Source organism: Brachypodium distachyon, chromosome 4 (genome assembly GCF_000005505.3).
Source record: "Brachypodium distachyon strain Bd21 chromosome 4, Brachypodium_distachyon_v3.0, whole genome shotgun sequence".
Classification (NCBI taxonomy): domain Eukaryota; kingdom Viridiplantae; phylum Streptophyta; class Magnoliopsida; order Poales; family Poaceae; genus Brachypodium; species Brachypodium distachyon.
Genome location: NC_016134.3, coordinates 40883318 through 40899589, shown reverse-complemented (window position 1 = coordinate 40899589; position 16272 = coordinate 40883318). Strand labels below are relative to the sequence as shown.

Here is a 16272-nt window from a genome sequence, read left to right as displayed (position 1 = left end):
TTGCCAAAAGAGTTTGACACTTTTGTTGTCAACTACAATATCCAACCTGAGAAGTGGGATATTGAAAAGACTATAACCATGTGTGTGCAAGAGGAGGATAGAATTAAATCATCACATGGTGGTTCCCTGAACTATGTGAGAGATAATAAGAAAAAGAACTTCGCTCAAGGCAATCAAAGTTCTCCTTCCAAGCCACATGGTAAAGCTCCCATGCAACATCAGCAACAGCAAAGGATTCTTTCAGTGGATAAAGACACATGCCTCCACTGCAAGAAGACCGGGCATTGCAAGAAAAATTGCCCGGAATGGCTAAAGTCAATCATGCCAAAGAATGGTATAAACTCCATTTCCTTTGTAAATGAATCCGTGCATACACAGTTTTCGAAATCTACTTGGTGGATTGACTCTAGTGCAACTGTTCATGTTGCAAATTCTTTACATGGATTCCGTTCGACGCGGACTACGCAAAGAAACGAAAGATGCATTGAAGTTGCAAATGGAGTCCAAGCGGACGTAGAGGCGGTCGGTGACATCTCCTTGGAGCTTCCCGATGGATTTACGATCCAGCTTAGAGATGTGTTTTATGTTCCTTCATTACACAGAAACTTGATTAGTGTATCACGTTTGGACAAAGTTGATTATGAATGTCATTTTGGACATGGCAAGTGTGCCATATTGTTTAATAATGATTGTGTGGGTGTTACTTTCCTTCATAATGAGCTTTATTTATTATCCATACGTGAAAAAATACATTCTGTGTGTAAAGTGAATGAATAGGTTGCCGCGTCGGAGAAAGTACAAAAGAAAAGAAAGAGGACTAATGAATCATCGAAATTATGGCACTGTCGTTTAGGCCATATTTCGAGGGAGGAGAATAAAGAGACTTGTTAAAACAAAAATTCTTCCTCCATTAGAGTTCTCAGAAATAGAGCAATGCGTAGATTGCATCAAAGGAAAATATGTAAAACAAATGAAAAAGGGTGCGATACGTAGCACCAGCACAATCGAAATTATTCACACTGACATTTGTGAACCATTTCCTTTGAAAAGTGTGGTTGGTTATGATTCATTCATAACATTCACAGACGACTACTCCCGTTATGGTTACATTTATCCAATAAAATAAAGGTCAGAAGCATTGGATAAATTTAAAATATTCAAGGCTGAAGTTGAAAATCAGCATGATAAAAAGATAAAGATAGTAAAATCCGACCGTGGAGGGGAGTACTACGGTCGGCACACCCCATATGGCCAAGTCCCTGGACCTTTTGCAAGGTTTGTACATGAGACCAAAATAGTTGCCCCGTATTCGATGCCGGGCGAGCCGCAGCAAAATGGAGTAGTTAAAAGGCGTAATCGTACCCTTATGGATAGGGTGCGCAGTATGATGAGTTATTCTACATTATCATTGGGATTGTGGATGGAGGCATTAAAAACCGCCATTCACATTCTCAGCAGAGTGCCAAGCAAGTTGGTGCCCAAAACACCGTACGAGCTGTGGACAGGAAGAGTGCTCTCCCTACAACACCTGGGGGTGTGGGGGATCCCAGCTGAGGCCAAAATGTTTAACCCAAATATTGCAAAGTTGGATACCAAGACAGTAAGTTGCCATTTCATTGGCTACCCTGAAAGATCAAAAGGTTTTCGTTTCTACTGTCCAGACAGATACACAAAGTTTGTGGAAACGAGACACGCCGTTTTTTTAGATGACGAAATGATGAGGGGGAGCACGGTAGCTCGAAAAGTTGATCTTGAGGAGAAGAGGGTGCATGCACCTAATCCGATGACTCAAGAGCCATTTTTTTCACTACCTGTTGTTGCTGCACCGACAATCCCCGAGATTGTGGTGCCGACACCTGATGCGACTCAACACATGGCAACAATGCGTGAAGGTCCGGAACCTGTCCTTCAGGAGACGACTCAACCCATTGTTGCACATGAAAGGGAGTTGCAGCAGCCCGAACATGCGCCACATGAAGAGACACAGAACGTGCCAGACAATGAGGCTCCTAGAAGGTCTCAAAGAGTTAAAAAGTCAGCCATTTCAAAAGGTTATAAAGTTTATAATACAGAAAGAGTTCATATGGAGAATGATCCCACTTCATATGAAGAAGCCATGAGTAGTTCTCACTCATCGAATTGGCTGGAGGCCATGAAAGATGAGATAAGATCGATGAGTTCCAACGAAGTTTGGGACTTAGAGAAAATTCCTAAAGGAGCCAAAATGGTAGGCTGTAAATGGGTCTACAAAACCAAATATGACTCTAGAGAGAATATAGAAAAGTACAAAGCACGACTCGTGGCTAAAGGATTTACACAAAGAGAAGGAATAGATTATAATGAGACATTTTCACCAGTCTCATGCAAAGATTCCTTCAGAATAGTAATGGCACTGGTGGCGCATTTTGACTTAGAGCTACATCAGATGGATGTAAAGACGGTATTTCTAAACGGGGATTGAGAAGAAAAGGTCTAAATAAAACAACCCAAGGGTTTTATCATGGAAAGCAAGGAAAACATGGGATGCCGCCTAAAGAAATCCATTTATGGATTAAAGCAAGCCTCAAGACAGTGGTATCTAAAGTTTAATGAGACCATTAAGAAGTTTGGGTTTAAAGAGAATGTAGAGGACAACTGTGTTTATGCAAAGTTTAAAAGTGGGAATATATTTTCCTAATTTTGTATGTGGATGATATCCTGCTTGCTAGCAGCGATGTCAGTCTACTACTAGAAACAAAGAAGTTTTTGTCCTCAAATTTTGATATGAAAGATCTTGGTGATGCTTTGTACTACTCCCTCCGTATTAGTTGTCGAAATATTTTATGTATCTACACGTTTTTTAGGTATATATACATCAATATTTGAACAAATTTGAAACAATTAATATGAATCGGAGAAAGTAGTGAACACACCGAGAAGAACGCAAGCCTCCCACCACGTTGCCCTCTGGTGGACGGTGGATCCAGGAGACGCGTAGGAGCAGCCCTTGGATGCACCACACAAGAGCTCGTCGGCGGGCTCGAAGAACCACCGTGCCACCCCAGCTCCAGGTGAGAAGCTAAAGAATTCGACGGAGGAGTTTGCCTCCTTGACCCAGACATATACATATATTTTTTGCGAGAATGACACAAATCGATACTAAAGGTTCGACAAAGCAACGAAAACAAAAATATAGATTAATTGAGATCCCTAAGCCACCAGACGACCACTGCTGCTGCCAGAACGAGCCAATGACTTGCCGTTGTCGGCGCTCTCATATGGAGTCTGCCTGACTTTGTTGAAGGCAAGCGGGAAGTTCTCATGCATGTGCCCTTGAGAACCTTGGAGCCACTGTCACCGCCACCGTACCCTTGAATCGATCTGCAGAATTTGACATATATTGTCGTCACGCACGCACGACAAGAAAACCTAACCTCACCGTCCCGAGGGGACACCTATCAAAGCATACAGACGAAAAAAATTCCAAGCATCCAGGCGAGAAAAATTACGGCTCTCTCTAGTAGATTGGGGGTCTTCTTAGGCTCCGTTTGGCATTGCAGTGGATTATCATAATCCCTTTTTTTCACCCGCTTTTCGTTATTTTCGTGTTTGGCTAACCTATTTTCGTCTGTATTTGTCCACAGCACATTATAAAATAAGTTCAACGCGGCACAATTCAGCAATGCCAAACTAAGCCTTAGACGTCACCATCTGCGGAGGCGGTGGACAAATAGAAGGTCGACGATCTACCATTGGAGGGGTGGTGATGGCGGAAGTGAAACCTATATGGGTTTTCTAGGGGAAGAGAGCCGGCTTCCAAACAAATACATACTCACTGAAACATCGTCTTCATGAAAAAAAAATGGAATGCAACAATACTAAATCTAAATATCTAAATATCGAATATCTAAAGGGAGGCATCGTTTTCCAAAAAGGAAAAAAGGACACAGTACAGTGGGGTCTACAGGAAGGATGCAGTACAGTGCGAGACCGCATCATCTCGGCTACTCGCCCTCCTGACCATACAATCTATAGGAAGGAGGCAGTACCGAGACCGCATCGCCGCGTCAGCCCGAGTGGCTACGAGGATTTCAGGAAAACATCCAGTGTCCATGTGTGATCACTTTAACCGGCTGAGCTGGATGTGTCTCGTCCACATCTTTTGTTTGGAGTGGCCACCTCTATCTGATTATGGAGAGGCGAGCGTTGATCTTTCTCGTTCTTTTTGTCTGTTGTTTATTGCTACCACACACGACGTGAGTTTATTCCTTTTTGCATAGTTCAGGACTGTGATTAGAGTAGTAGATTAATTTAAGGTTCAACAATTGTATTACGCTGCAAGCAGCTTCAGTTTGTTCCGTGGAGTCAAAGCAGGATAGAGTGTTTCGTTCCGTAGTGCCAGAGCGCGGCGTCAGCTCCTCCATCGTAGTAGTATCCGCTTCCCCAGCACGCCTCGGTATCTGGCGTCGTCTGCGGCGGCTCCATGAGCAGCCCCTCCGCAAGGTCCGCGTAGCACGCGCCCAAGTCCATTTCGCCGGACATGTCGAGCTCGAACATGCCGCTACCCACAACAACCGGAACGTCAAAATCCCCAATTTCAGAAGGTTGGAACGACGACGCCCACGAGCTGGCCTCGTCCATGTATGAGGGCAGCGCAGACGCGCTGGAGGCGACCTCGTCGACGACGGGGACGGTGGCGTCGCCGCGGGCGACCTGATCCCGGCGCTGGAAGTCCGCGAGGGCCGCGAGGGCGGCGCGCCTGACGGCGGAAAAATCGTTGGGGAGCACGTGGGGCACGGCGAGCAGCCAAGCGGAGTCTGTGAAATTGAGAAGGCACGCGGCGGCGGAGCACCAAGGTCCGCGCAGCGCGAGCATGGCCGCGTCGTGGGCGCGCGCGGCGGAGTCGGCTGTGAGGTGTGTCCCGAGCCAGAGCCGCTGGCCGCGCTTCCCCGGCACGCGGACCTCGCAGACCCAGCGTCCGGCAGCGCCCCGGCGACGCACGCCGCGGTACACCGGGTGCCGCGTCTCCTTGAACTTGGTGCGCCCCGCGGGGCGCTTCGGCCGCGGCGGCGCCGGTTGTGGACACGCCGCCCCGTGCTGCTCGTGCGAGGACGACGAGGAAGGGGAGCTCTAGTTTTGGAAATCAATGACGTCTGCTCTCTCTTGTGGTTCAAGCCTGAGTTGTGGTGGCCCGCTGGCATGTTTGCCTCGTGCAGGTCTTAGTGCATATGTTCCGCAGCTTCCGGAGAGGGAAGCACCTCCGAAAGTGTTTCTCAGCTTCACGTGTTACTGGAGAAGTGTTTTTTTAAAGAGCTAGAAACACGAAAAGCTGAAACAGAAGCACAAACAAACAGGGCTTAGCCCATTTCTCCTCATCCAATACAACAGTAATATTAAAATTGTTTTTCTATAAAAACTGAAAGTGTAATGATCAATTAAATTTATAATTCTTTTGAAAAAAATGTTTGTTGTACACAAAGCTAAGAAAAGAAAAGAAGGAAGCACCAGATTGCGATCTTTCGCCTCGTGCTCGGATTAAATATTAACAAAAAACTAAGCAACAGCAGGCTTATATTCATCGCCAGTGGTGCCTGCATATGCTCCAAAGAACCGGGGGAAACCAACGCCCACCAGTTCACCACTAGCTGTGCACTCCGCGGGCCGATCAGCTGGCGGACCCCAGGCACCACCCACCGCTGCATTCTCGGAAAGGACCAATCACTCCAATCAGCCGATCGCCGCTGCATCAACACTGTGAAGCTTAAGCAGGGAGAAGCTGCCTTTTGTCTCTGCCCCCACACGCCCACCCCCTGGGAGAAAAGTCACATCATAAATTAGCAACAAGATCACATTTGTTTAGTCCAGGATCCATTGTCACCAGCTGTTGGGGCACCGGTCGGCATCTCCACCGATGTCTTGAGCGCGTTTACGCTTCAAACGCAACACATAACCTATAAATAAGTTCCGCACAAGCTCACACACTCCACAGATACCACTGACACCGAACGCTCTCACTCAAGAAGGCTCAAGCATCTCCTCCTACGAGCTCACACTCCACAGTCCACACCAAAGCTCAAGAAGCCACCACCGAGCGGACATGGACATGGGCCTGCAACTCTCGAGCTCCCCCTCCTCCTCCTTATCGGCGTCCTCCTCGCCCGAGCACGACGCGGGGCGGTCGTCGTCGCCGGCGCCGGCGCCCGCGAAGCGCCCTGCGGGGCGCACCAAGTTCCGGGAGACGCGGCACCCGGTGTTCCGCGGCGTGCGGCGCCGGGGCGCGGCCTGCCGGTGGGTGTGCGAGGTGCGCGTCCCTGGCAAGCGCGGCGCCAGGCTCTGGCTCGGGACGTACGTGACGGCCGAGGCCGCCGCGCGCGCGCACGACGCCGCCATGCTCGCGCTGGGCAGCTCCGCGGCACGCCTCAACTTCCCGGACTCCGCGTGGCTACTCAACGTGCCGCCCGCGCTCGCCGGCCTCGCCGACGTCCGCAGCGCGGCCGTCCAGGCCGTCGCGGACTTCGAGCGCCGGGAGACCGCCGCGATCGACATCGCCGCCGCTGCCACCGACGAGGCCACGTCAAGAGTGTCTGAGCGGACGTCGTCGTCTGGCAATGCCGGTTCGTTGGAGACGTCGGAACCTTCCGCAGATGATGCGAGGTTTGGTGAGGTTCCGGTAGCAATGGACAGCGACATGTTCAGCAGGCTTGACTTGTTCCGGGAAATGGACCTGGGAATGTACTACTACACGAGCCTTGCGGAGGCGCTGCTCGTGGATCCGCCGCCGCCGGAGACAGCCGCCGGCGCGTACTGGGATAACGGAGACTGCGTTGAGGGAGGAGCTGATGTCGCGCTCTGGAGCTACTAGTACTAGTATCGATAATCTCCTGTAGGATCTTACTGTGTTTGACTTAGTCTGTAACTTGAAGCCGCTTCCAACATGATGAAATTTCGACGCACTTTTGTCACATCGTTTGTTGTCACTAATATGCTCGCTGATTTCTACTCCGGCTGTTGAAACGTGATCCCAATCCGTTACCAATTCTGCTAGACGTAGCAAGATAGGTTTGGGCTTTGTGTTAGTACTCGTTTTCCTTACCCTATTAAGAACACATGTTTATTGCCCGTTATATACCCATGTAGTCACACCAAAAAACGGCATGTCGTCTCGTGCTTGTAATATCCTAACATAGTGAAGTTGCGTCTTCGTGCGTTCGTGGTTTTTTCCTCGAGAGTTTCGACGTTAAAATTCGTGTCTCTCATTTCTAATTTAGTCTCTATTTTCGTAACACCGGCTCTCATCGACAACCAAACGTACAGAGCAGTTTTTCTTCTTCTTCAATAAACCGGGGTCAGCGCACCCGGCTCCTCCGCTTTAATAAAATGAAACCATAATGTCTGTTGCAGAAAGTAAACAGCGAAGGCTGAACCAAAAAGGTTTCAGACCGAAAATAGTTTAAGGTACTGGCAGCGCCGGTCGTAGAGTGGCTTGGGTGATTCCATTACCTCTATTTCTTGCGATCACATGTTGACTGACCCTTGGTGCTAATGCAATCACAAGACAATTACGCGATGATGCAATAGGAACACATCCGCTCCGCCGTCTGCCCTCATTAGATCGTGTTTTTTTTTTTTAGGAAGGAGCGATTTGTTGACTATCGATTGGAACTCGGCAAGGGAGCTCGGGAGCGCAGTTGGGCCTGGAGCTCGAGGGCATTATTGGGCCTCCAGCGAGGGCTGCCTGCTGGGTCTATCACCTTTCAGGCGTCTTTCCCTGTTCTTTTATTCATCATCGGTACCTCCTCTAACCTAGATCGGGGTCCCTAGATTGGCCTGGCCCCGGGCCGTCGCCCCTCTTGGCCTGGCCCAGCGCCGGCCCATCCTACGGGCAACCAAAAGTTCTGAAAATAAAATGTACGGAGTCCTCTCAAAAATGAAAAGTAATAAAATGTACGGAGTAGGCACAAAAGCCCGCTGACAGCCATCAGCGGCGGCGTATTCTTTATCTTCAGTTCACTTCATGAACCAATTGGTGTCAGATACGCCCGGCGCTCTTTATCTGATGCCATGCACATAGCAGTTTCAAGCTATGAAATGGAACACGCATGGAAATGGATATTGAAAGCGCAAAGGATTCAGATGGGTTGATTCTCAAAAGAAAAAAAAGAGAGCTTCAGATGGGTTGCAAAGGATTCCATTCCAAAAACTGGAATCATTCTTTCACGTGCCATGACCTTTTAATGGGCAAACCAGAACCAGAAGGAGTAACTTTCACGAATCAGTTGATGTCAAGATCGACGAGGTGGGTCCAAAGTGAGCTAACCCTCGATCGCAAAGCGCAATCTAAAAGACGTGGTCTGATGATGACCTCCGTCTACAAGATGTGGTCTTCTAGAACTCGATCTGGTCACGGGCCCGGCCAGCATGTAAAAGCAAAAAAAGACCTGAATCTTCTTCGTGCCTCCTGTCATAATCCTTGTTTCCCATGGGTGGGGATTGAGGCGAATAATAAGCAACCGCACACTCTCACGCGCCCATCGAGCGATGCAGTCGCGCTCCTTCCTGAAATCTCGCTATGTGTCCATGTCGCAGAAAGCAAGATACGGCTTGGAGGCTGCATCGCCGCGTCAGTTCGCGTGGCTACGAGGATTCTGGGAGAAATATCCTGGGGATGGTGGCTTTAACAGGCCTACCTGGATGCCTCTCGCCCACATCTTCGGGATTAGCGTACTTGGGCCACCTTTGCCTGATTAGCAAAGCGTTGATCTTTCCTCTTTTGTTGCCTGTTGACGTCATCACACGTGAAGTCAGTATACCCTTTTTTGGAGAGAGAGAAAAAATCATTTTGCTGCAGTCAATCAGTGATGATGTCCTTTGCTGCACTTTTCTCGTTTCTTTTTTCTAGCTTTTGCTTGAGTGTAGTGTTGAGATTCGATTCATTTATGGTTTTATTAAGGTATTAATGCCTGAAGCAGTTTCTTCCATGGAGCCAAATCAAGGTAAATCGTTTCAGTAACCCCAGTCCAGAGGGCGCGTTTCAGTAACTCCAGAGTGCGGCGTCAGCTCCGCCGTCGCCGTAGTCTCCGCTTTCCCAACACACCCCGGTCCCGGTGTTCGGTGCGGGCGGCGGCGGCGGCGGCTCCATGAGCAGCCCCTCCGCGAGGTCCTTGTAGTACATGCCCAGGTCCATTTCTTCGGGCATGCCGAGCTCGAACATCTCGCTGCCCATCACAACCGGCTCTTCAGATGTTCCGTTGTTGGCAGAAGCTTGCGACGTCGCCCACGAGACGGCATTGTCGGACGATGACGCAAATTCATTGGAGACGGCCTCATTGACGACCGGAACGGCGGCGGCGCCGTTGGCGGCCTCGCGGCGCTGGTAGTCAGCGACGGCAGCCAGGGCGGCGCGCTGGACTCCGTCGAGGTCGGCGAGCGCGGGCGGCGTCACGGAGAGAAGCCACGCGGAGTCCGGGAAATTGAGAAGTCCCGCGGCGGCAGCGGAGGCGCCGCGCAGCGCGAGCATGGCCGCGTCGTGGGCGCGGGCGGCGGACTCGGCGGTGAGGTGCGTCCCGAGCCAGAGCCGCTTGTTGCGCATGCCGGGCACGCGCACCTCGCACACCCAGCGGCCCGCTGTGCCCCGGAGGCGCACTCCGCGGTACACCGGGTGGCGCGTCTCCTTGAACTTGGTGCGCCCAGCCGGGCGCTTCGGCGGCGGCGACCACACCACCATGTACTGGTCGTGCGAGGACGACGAGGAGGTAGTGGAGCTGGTCCATTGGTCGGAGCCGTCCATGGCCATCGATCAATTTTCTGGGTTGCTCGGTGTTGTATTTAGCTTAGTACGCTGGAGGGCCGTGGAGGAGGCGGGAGTTTGTGGAGATTGAGATTGAGATTGAGCTTGAGCTTGAGCTGAAGAGTTCAGTAGTCTGTGGTGTGTGGAGCGTGCTCTTTTATAGTTTTGCTAACGCGGTAAAGACGATAGGGGCGGTGCAAAGGCCAGCCTGGAGCTGGTGACGAGGAACGCGTGAGGTTTTTGCAGCGTTGGGCAAAAGGCAGCTGCCTCGACCACATCTTCACATTACTTAGTGTTGTACCAGCTCCATTATACGAACTAGGTTGTCGCTGCTATTAGTGGTCAGGAGACAGCAACGAATAGCACCTATTTGGGGGAATCATCCGGCGAGTCGATCGTCAGCAACCATCATTTTCGAACGCAACCGTTGATGCGTCGTTTTCTTCAACTTTTCCTTTTTTGTAGCTTAAAACGGTTATTCGCTGCCTGAGAAGTGCTTAAATTCTTCCTCCTGCTCACGCGCCGGCTTGTCCTCCTCGCTCTTTGTTCCTCCTGCAACGCGCGGTTTCTTCTTCTCGCAGGAGGAAGGGATCTAGCGCGTGCGGTTTCCAGCCGCCGCCGGCCGGGATCCGTTACCCACTCTTTCCTGCGGGTTTTTTTGTTATTTTTTCTTGGCGGAATTGTAGTTTCTTGGTGTCCCTGAATCATGTGTCTATGGCTCTATGCATAGACAATTTCCAAAGACTCATTTCGCCATTGCGAGAAAAAGCCCCTCCATAAATCTATATCCTGTTTTTATCATTATGAGTTTTGTGGTTTTCATCGGCAACGTTGTGGCGAAGGATGCGATGCCGTCAAGAGTAAAGATAATCTGATTTTTTACCTCTGCTGCGGTAGTCTCTTATCGGATAGCCGAAGGATCAACGCGTCCGATTTTGCGAATTTTGAGTTTGTGTTCTCGCCAATCGGTTCATATGGATCATGTCCGGGCCAAGTACGTTCCGCACTTATGGCTGCTCATCTTTTTAGATAGGCGACTCAAGACTTTTTGAAACCTTTGAAAATAGTCAAGTTCGTGCAAGGGTACGAGTAACGATGTTGCCGTTCCAGTCTATTCGCAGTCTTTTTGCTGAAGCTGCCTGGACAGCTATAGCCTATAGGGATATGTTTTCGGAAGATTTCTTTATAATTCTTAGCTTAGGTATAGTGATTACTTCGTAATTTCCTGTGACTATGATCCAAGCACGGCACTTGTAATGGTTTCAAGAATTGAATAAAGTTACAAGTAATTCAAATTATTATTTTTAATAAAAGGGCTGATAGCTTGATGCGCAATACACTGGCAGCACACAAAATTGTCTGCAAAATCGCCGTCTTTTTTTGTCACCGCACTGCTGGACTGGACTGATACGGACATTCTATAAAATGCAATGGTGTATCGGCGAAAACACCATGTTTCTGTCTTGGCTCATATTGGACTTATCCGCAAACACAAATATTTGCAAAGGTGCAAAATGAGTTTTATAAAAAAAATGAGGGGAATGAGTTTTGTTTGTTTTTATGTCTGGTGGTGGGGCCGTGGGCTCAGTGCTGGGTTGAGCCAACCTGGGCAATACCAGTTGACCTTTCGGCCCAAGGCCCGTGCAGGGTGGAGGCAGATCAGGCGGTTTATGATGGCCGGGGTGGGCGCGGGCGGTATGGCCGTGGGTTTCCCCCTTCCGCCGTCGCTAGTCGCTACCCAATCCCGCCGCCGCGTCCGGCCTGCCGCGCAGGAGGAGGGCCCTGTGGAGATGGAGACGCCGCCGCCGCCGCGTAGTCTAGCCGGATGCCGGGCGTCGCGTCGTCGAAGTTCGAGCCCTCCGCGGAGGAGGAGTGCTCGCCGGAGATGGGGTATCCGGTGGCGAGGCCGCGGGAAGCCGGCCTCCACCCGACCGTAGTCTGTTGCGGTGGCGGGCCCATGGTGTCGAGGTCCTCGTCGCCGTCAACAAAGTCGAGGCCCGTCCGGTATTCCAGCGGTGGTTCTTCAAGAACAAAATCGGTGCCATTTTCTTACCTTCGTTCTCTGTTCTTGTTCTTGCTCTGTGTTAGAGACATGGAACGGAGGGTGTATCGTGTTACAAGGGGAAGGAAACAAGAATGAAAATCGCTCGGGAAGATAAAACGAGCGAAAATACTTTTATTAATTGAACCAAGTAATTCATTACATTCATAACAATACTCTTACTTACAGGGACACTGGCCTACAATGAGGTTCAGTAAAAACAGAGAAAAATTGCATCTCGCCCTATTGGCCTTACAGTTTAGGAAGGAAGCGGTACAGCCGCGAGACTGCATCGCCGCGTCAGCGCGCGTGGCTAGGAGGATTTTCGGGAAAATATCAAAGGTATGTGGTTGTTTGTACGAGCTTAGCTGGATGCTTCTCGCCCACATCTTATAGATTAGCGTACTGGGGTTACCTCTGCCTGATTAGCAAGCGTTGATTTTCTCCTTTTGTTGCTGGTTGTGGGTCATCACACAAGAACTGAGTATATCCTTTTTTGGAAGACAAAATCATTTTGCTACTACTAGTCAGCCAGCAGTCAATCAGTGATGATGTTCTTTCCTGCGTCCTTTCTCGTTTCTTTTTTAGCTTAGAATTGCGTTTGCCTGAGTGTAGTGTCACCAGATTTGCTTCGTTTTAAGGTTGCAAAATTTTAGGAGCAGCATCAGTTTGTTCCATGGAGCCAAATCAGGTACGGAGTAGATCATTTCAGTAACTCCACAGGGAGGCGTCAGCTCCGCCGTTGCCGCAGTCTCCACTTTCCCAGCACGCCCCGGCGTCCGGCGCGGGCGGCGGCGGCTCCATGAGCAGCCCCTCCGCGAGGTCCGTGTAGTACATGCCCAGGTCCATTTCGTCGGGCATGTCGAGCTCGAACATGTCGCTGCCCATTGCAACCGGCGCCTCAAACATTCCAGCGGCACTAGGACGGAACGACGGCGGCGGGCCGGCATTATCCACAGGAGCCATAGACGCGATGGGGACGTTGGCCCCAACGTTGGCGACGGCAACGTTGTTAGCCTCTTGGCGCTGGAAGTCAGCGACGGCGGCGAGGGCGGCGCGCTGGATGTTGTCAAGGCTAGCGTGTGTGGACGATGGTGTCACGGCGAGGAGCCACGCGGAGTCTGGGAAATTGAGAAGGCATTTGGCGGCAGCGGAGGGGCCGCGCAGCGCGAGCATGGCCGCGTCGTGGGCTCGGCCAGCAGACTCGGCGGTGAGGTGCGTCCCGAGCCAGAGCCGCTTGTTGCGCATGCCGGGCACGCGCACCTCGCACACCCATCGGCCGGCGCTGCCTCGGCGGCGCACTCCACGGTACACCGGGTGGCGCGTCTCCTTGAACTTGGTGCGCCCCGCTGGGCGCTTCGGCGGCGGCGACCAAACCACGCCGTACTGGTCGTACGAGGACGACGAGGAAGCGGAGCTGATCCGTTGATCGGAGCCGTCCATGGCCATGAAGTTTTGGGTTGCTGCTGACTGTGTTTGATTTAGCTTAGTATGCTGGAGCGCCGTGGAAGCCGGAGTGCGAGGAAATTTGAGCTTGAGCTGAAGAGTTCAGTAACTCTGTGGTTTGTGGAGTGTGCTCTTTTATAGCTTTGGGTAAAACGCGGTAAAGAGAGACGTGGGGGCGGTGTGAAGGCCAGCCAGGGAAGGACACCTGGTGATAAGCGACGCGTGAGGTAATGCAGCGTTAAGCAAACGTGGCTTTAGGCGCGGCGCTTGGGCTCCACTCGCCCAGCCAATGAAGGCCCCCAAAAGGATCGGATATTCCTTTTTTTTTTTTAGTTTGCTTTGCTTCTTGTATTACTCTATCTAATCTTACAGCAATAGAAATTCTGTGGTCTAGCTTTTGCCCAAGTCAACTTGCCTTCCAGATTTGATAGAAACCAATTTGTATGAGGAAATAATTTTGCCTCCAGAAAGTGGATCGGACGGATAACCAAATTAAGTTCAATTCTTATTGGTTACCAGAGGAAAAGAAGTCCGGTTAGGATTTGTGAAGCAAAAGAAAAACAGTCCGATCCAGCACGAAAATTAATTAGATTGCGTTGCAGCAAAACAACGATTCTACGTAGAACCAATTTGTAGTTATGTTCATGTCGCACAATTCTAGGATGAAATGCAATGGTGTGGATCCTTTTGTAGGCCTGCAATTCTATCAATAGAGAAAACATAAGTGCAATGCAACCAAAAAGAAACCAAAAAGGAGGTGGGTATAGGCAAAGTACTTAGAAGATTAAAATACAAAATATACCATTTTTTATAAGACACCAAAACCGTTTTGGACCAAGTGAGGTGCACTTAGTGTCCAGTTTCGATATTTGGAGTACGAAAGTATATGAAAAAAGTTAAGTAAAATACACCACTAGTCCATGAACTCGGTAAAAATGAACATTTTAGTCCACGAATTCGGAAAACGCACACTTAAACCCTTAAACTGGAACTAATGTGTCACTTTATTTCAAAAATAGTTCGGCGAGGCTTAACACATCATGTGGCCGCCACGTCGGTTTCGGCCAAGACCGCGAGCTGCTACTCGATTTTCTTAGGATTTTTCTTTTGCAAAATCACCATGCCCGAGCCGCCCACGAGGGGCAAGGTGGCCGTGCCCAGACATGGATCCTGGGGCCCTGAGAACCATGCCGTCGCCGCCGCCTCCTCGCCTAAGGTTGCTATCAAGTCCACAATGCTCAATTTTGATGAGAGGGACACTGGTGAAGGGGTTGCCGAAGCCGACGTGGCGTGTTTAAGCCTCGCCAAACCGTTTTTGGACGAAAGTGACACAACAGTCCCAATTTAGGTGTTTAAGTGTGCGTTTTTTGAGTTCGTGGACTAAAGTGTTCATTTTTGCCGAGTTCATAGACTAGTGGTGTATTTTACTCAAAAAGTTAGAGGGACTAAAAATATACTTATCTCTAAATTCTATGTGTTGTGGGGGTGGGGGTGACTCTGTCTTTCTAACTTCAGATATTGGACTTCGTTTTGGGGCAAAATTGTGCACAACCTTTGCAAAAGGAAATAAAAAAGAACATGAGAAAACTTATTTAGTCATCAATTGCACCAATAAGCGGCAAAACCAAGTGCGACGTAACATCAACTTGCCCGACCACTTCGTTCCCCCCTCCCTCTGTCTCCAGCGCTCTCTCCAGAGACTTCGTGTGCTTGGCCCGTGCCGTGAGGTGCGGCTTCTCCACTTCTCCTCTCCTCCGCCGGCGCTGCCGGTCGGTGTTGGAGGGAAAGGGGAGTATGTCTGTTTTTAGTTGTAGGTTCTTCGTGGTTCTTCGTGCTTTCTAGTCACTCTTGTGACGTTTTTTCTTGGAGTTTCTCAGGCATGGCATCTTGTGCTTCTCCCAATCTTCTTCTCAACCTGCAGCAGATTTGGAAGGGCAGCACAGTCCCCATAGCTGGATTACTCCACTTCTTCTTCCTTTCTTGGCAAATAATCGCATCATCTGCTCTTGGTTTTACCATGACACCCTTTTTTTTTCCTTTCTTGCATGCGGCCTACATCTTCTCTCACAAGATTTGGCGGTTTCGTTGCAAGGTCTTGGCATATGCCGGCCCTGAGGTGCTTGTGGTGGCGGCGTCAGATCTGGGTGGCCTGTAGTCGTCCAGTCGTGGTGCATCACCTCCGACATTCTGTTCCGGCGGTCAACAACAGGGGAGCGAGTTATTTGGATTTCCATAGTTCCAAGGGGTTTTGGAAGCAAAGAGTGTTAATGTCTCTTGGTTGTTGTAGTGTGTTTGGGCTTCTGGATCTGCAATATTTTGTTGCTGATGTTATGTGCTTCCTAAAGCTCGTCTCTAGGGGTACTAAGTGCGTCAATTTCGAGTGGTCGATTCGCCGATGGCAGGTAAGAGAGCCGTTGTCGTTGATCCCCATATGCAATGAACGAGAAAGTCTCAGATTGGGCTCGGTGTTGCGTCTTTCAGATCTACAGCCCAATGTATCGTTACCTCTAGTACACTTGCCCGTTCGATTGCTGTGAGAGTCATTGGCTCTTCGACTGGCTAGCACTCAGGAAGCCTATGAAGACTTCAGACGCGGCTGCGCGTCAGATCTCTCTCATCTGACCTGTCATCAGACTCTAGCTGTGGTCTTCGCCGTTTTCAGCTTGTCATTCACAGTTCTTGTATCCAGATCGTGCAAAATTGCACTTATGTATGCTTATAAATACATCCTTCCAAAAAAAAGTGGCAAGACCAAGCTTTGCACTTATGTATGCTTATGTATCCAGGTCTTTCTTTTTCTCGTCATCAATAAAAGCCATCCATTTCTTTTCTAAGAACAGCTATCATAAGGAGCTAAATATCTAACCAAGTGGATACATCACTTATTGGCCTGTTGGCCATAGGACGCACTCACACGCTCGGAGGAGCCCAGAGAGCGACGTACTGTACGAGACCGTGCGCGTGAGAGTGTTGCACCTGTTCCCCTCACAGAATCACGGTCACCCACCCCCACTCACAG

At 50.0% G+C, this 16272-nt stretch overlaps 4 protein-coding genes and 1 pseudogene across 5 annotated transcripts; 2 read left to right on the top strand and 3 right to left on the bottom strand.

The window, feature by feature from the left end:
* Positions 1-3845: 3845 nt before the first annotated feature.
* On the bottom strand, positions 3846-5681 carry LOC100831469 (annotated as a pseudogene).
* Positions 5682-5946: 265 nt separating this feature from the next.
* Positions 5947-6941, top strand: CBF5 (dehydration-responsive element-binding protein 1H). The gene has a single exon (XM_003578419.4). The coding sequence runs from the start codon at positions 6077-6079 to the stop codon at positions 6839-6841; it is 765 nt and encodes a 254-aa protein (XP_003578467.1). The 5' UTR covers positions 5947-6076; the 3' UTR covers positions 6842-6941.
* A 1459-nt stretch (positions 6942-8400) lies between these two features.
* Positions 8401-9890, bottom strand: LOC100840362 (dehydration-responsive element-binding protein 1H). The gene has a single exon (XM_010240093.3). It carries the CDS (start codon positions 9770-9772, stop codon positions 9011-9013), a length of 762 nt encoding a protein of 253 aa, XP_010238395.1. The 5' UTR covers positions 9773-9890; the 3' UTR covers positions 8401-9010.
* Positions 9891-11369: 1479 nt separating this feature from the next.
* LOC106866613 lies at positions 11370-15597 on the top strand. Of its 2 annotated transcripts, none has more exons than XM_014902075.2 (3): positions 11370-11804; positions 11997-12149; positions 15346-15597. In XM_014902075.2, the coding sequence occupies exons 1-3, from the start codon at positions 11592-11594 to the stop codon at positions 15406-15408; spliced, it is 429 nt and encodes a 142-aa protein (XP_014757561.1). In that variant the 5' UTR covers positions 11370-11591; the 3' UTR covers positions 15409-15597. The 2 variants fall into 2 exon arrangements, with proteins under 2 accessions (XP_014757561.1, XP_014757560.1); XM_014902074.2 differs by having other exon boundaries at positions 15325-15597.
* On the bottom strand, positions 12345-13571 carry LOC100840062 (dehydration-responsive element-binding protein 1H). Its single transcript, XM_003578417.4, has one exon. It carries the CDS (start codon positions 13254-13256, stop codon positions 12516-12518), a length of 741 nt encoding a protein of 246 aa, XP_003578465.1. The 5' UTR covers positions 13257-13571; the 3' UTR covers positions 12345-12515.
* Positions 15598-16272: the final 675 nt, after the last annotated feature.

Excerpts from the sequence above, each read along its gene's own strand:
- CBF5 (XM_003578419.4), top strand. The coding sequence starts at position 6,077 with ATGGACATGGGCCTGCAACTCTCGAGCTCCCCCTCCTCCTCCTTATCG.
- LOC100840362 (XM_010240093.3), bottom strand. The coding sequence starts at position 9,772 with ATGGCCATGGACGGCTCCGACCAATGGACCAGCTCCACTACCTCCTCG.
- LOC106866613 (XM_014902074.2), top strand. The coding sequence starts at position 11,592 with ATGCCGGGCGTCGCGTCGTCGAAGTTCGAGCCCTCCGCGGAGGAGGAG. Across the intron at positions 11,805-11,996 it reads GTTCTTCAAGAACAAAATCG|GGACACTGGCCTACAATGAG; the intron begins GTGCCATTTTCT and ends TCTTACTTACAG. Across the intron at positions 12,150-15,324 it reads TTTTCGGGAAAATATCAAAG|ATTTGGCGGTTTCGTTGCAA; the intron begins GTATGTGGTTGT and ends TTCTCTCACAAG.
- LOC100840062 (XM_003578417.4), bottom strand. The coding sequence starts at position 13,256 with ATGGCCATGGACGGCTCCGATCAACGGATCAGCTCCGCTTCCTCGTCG.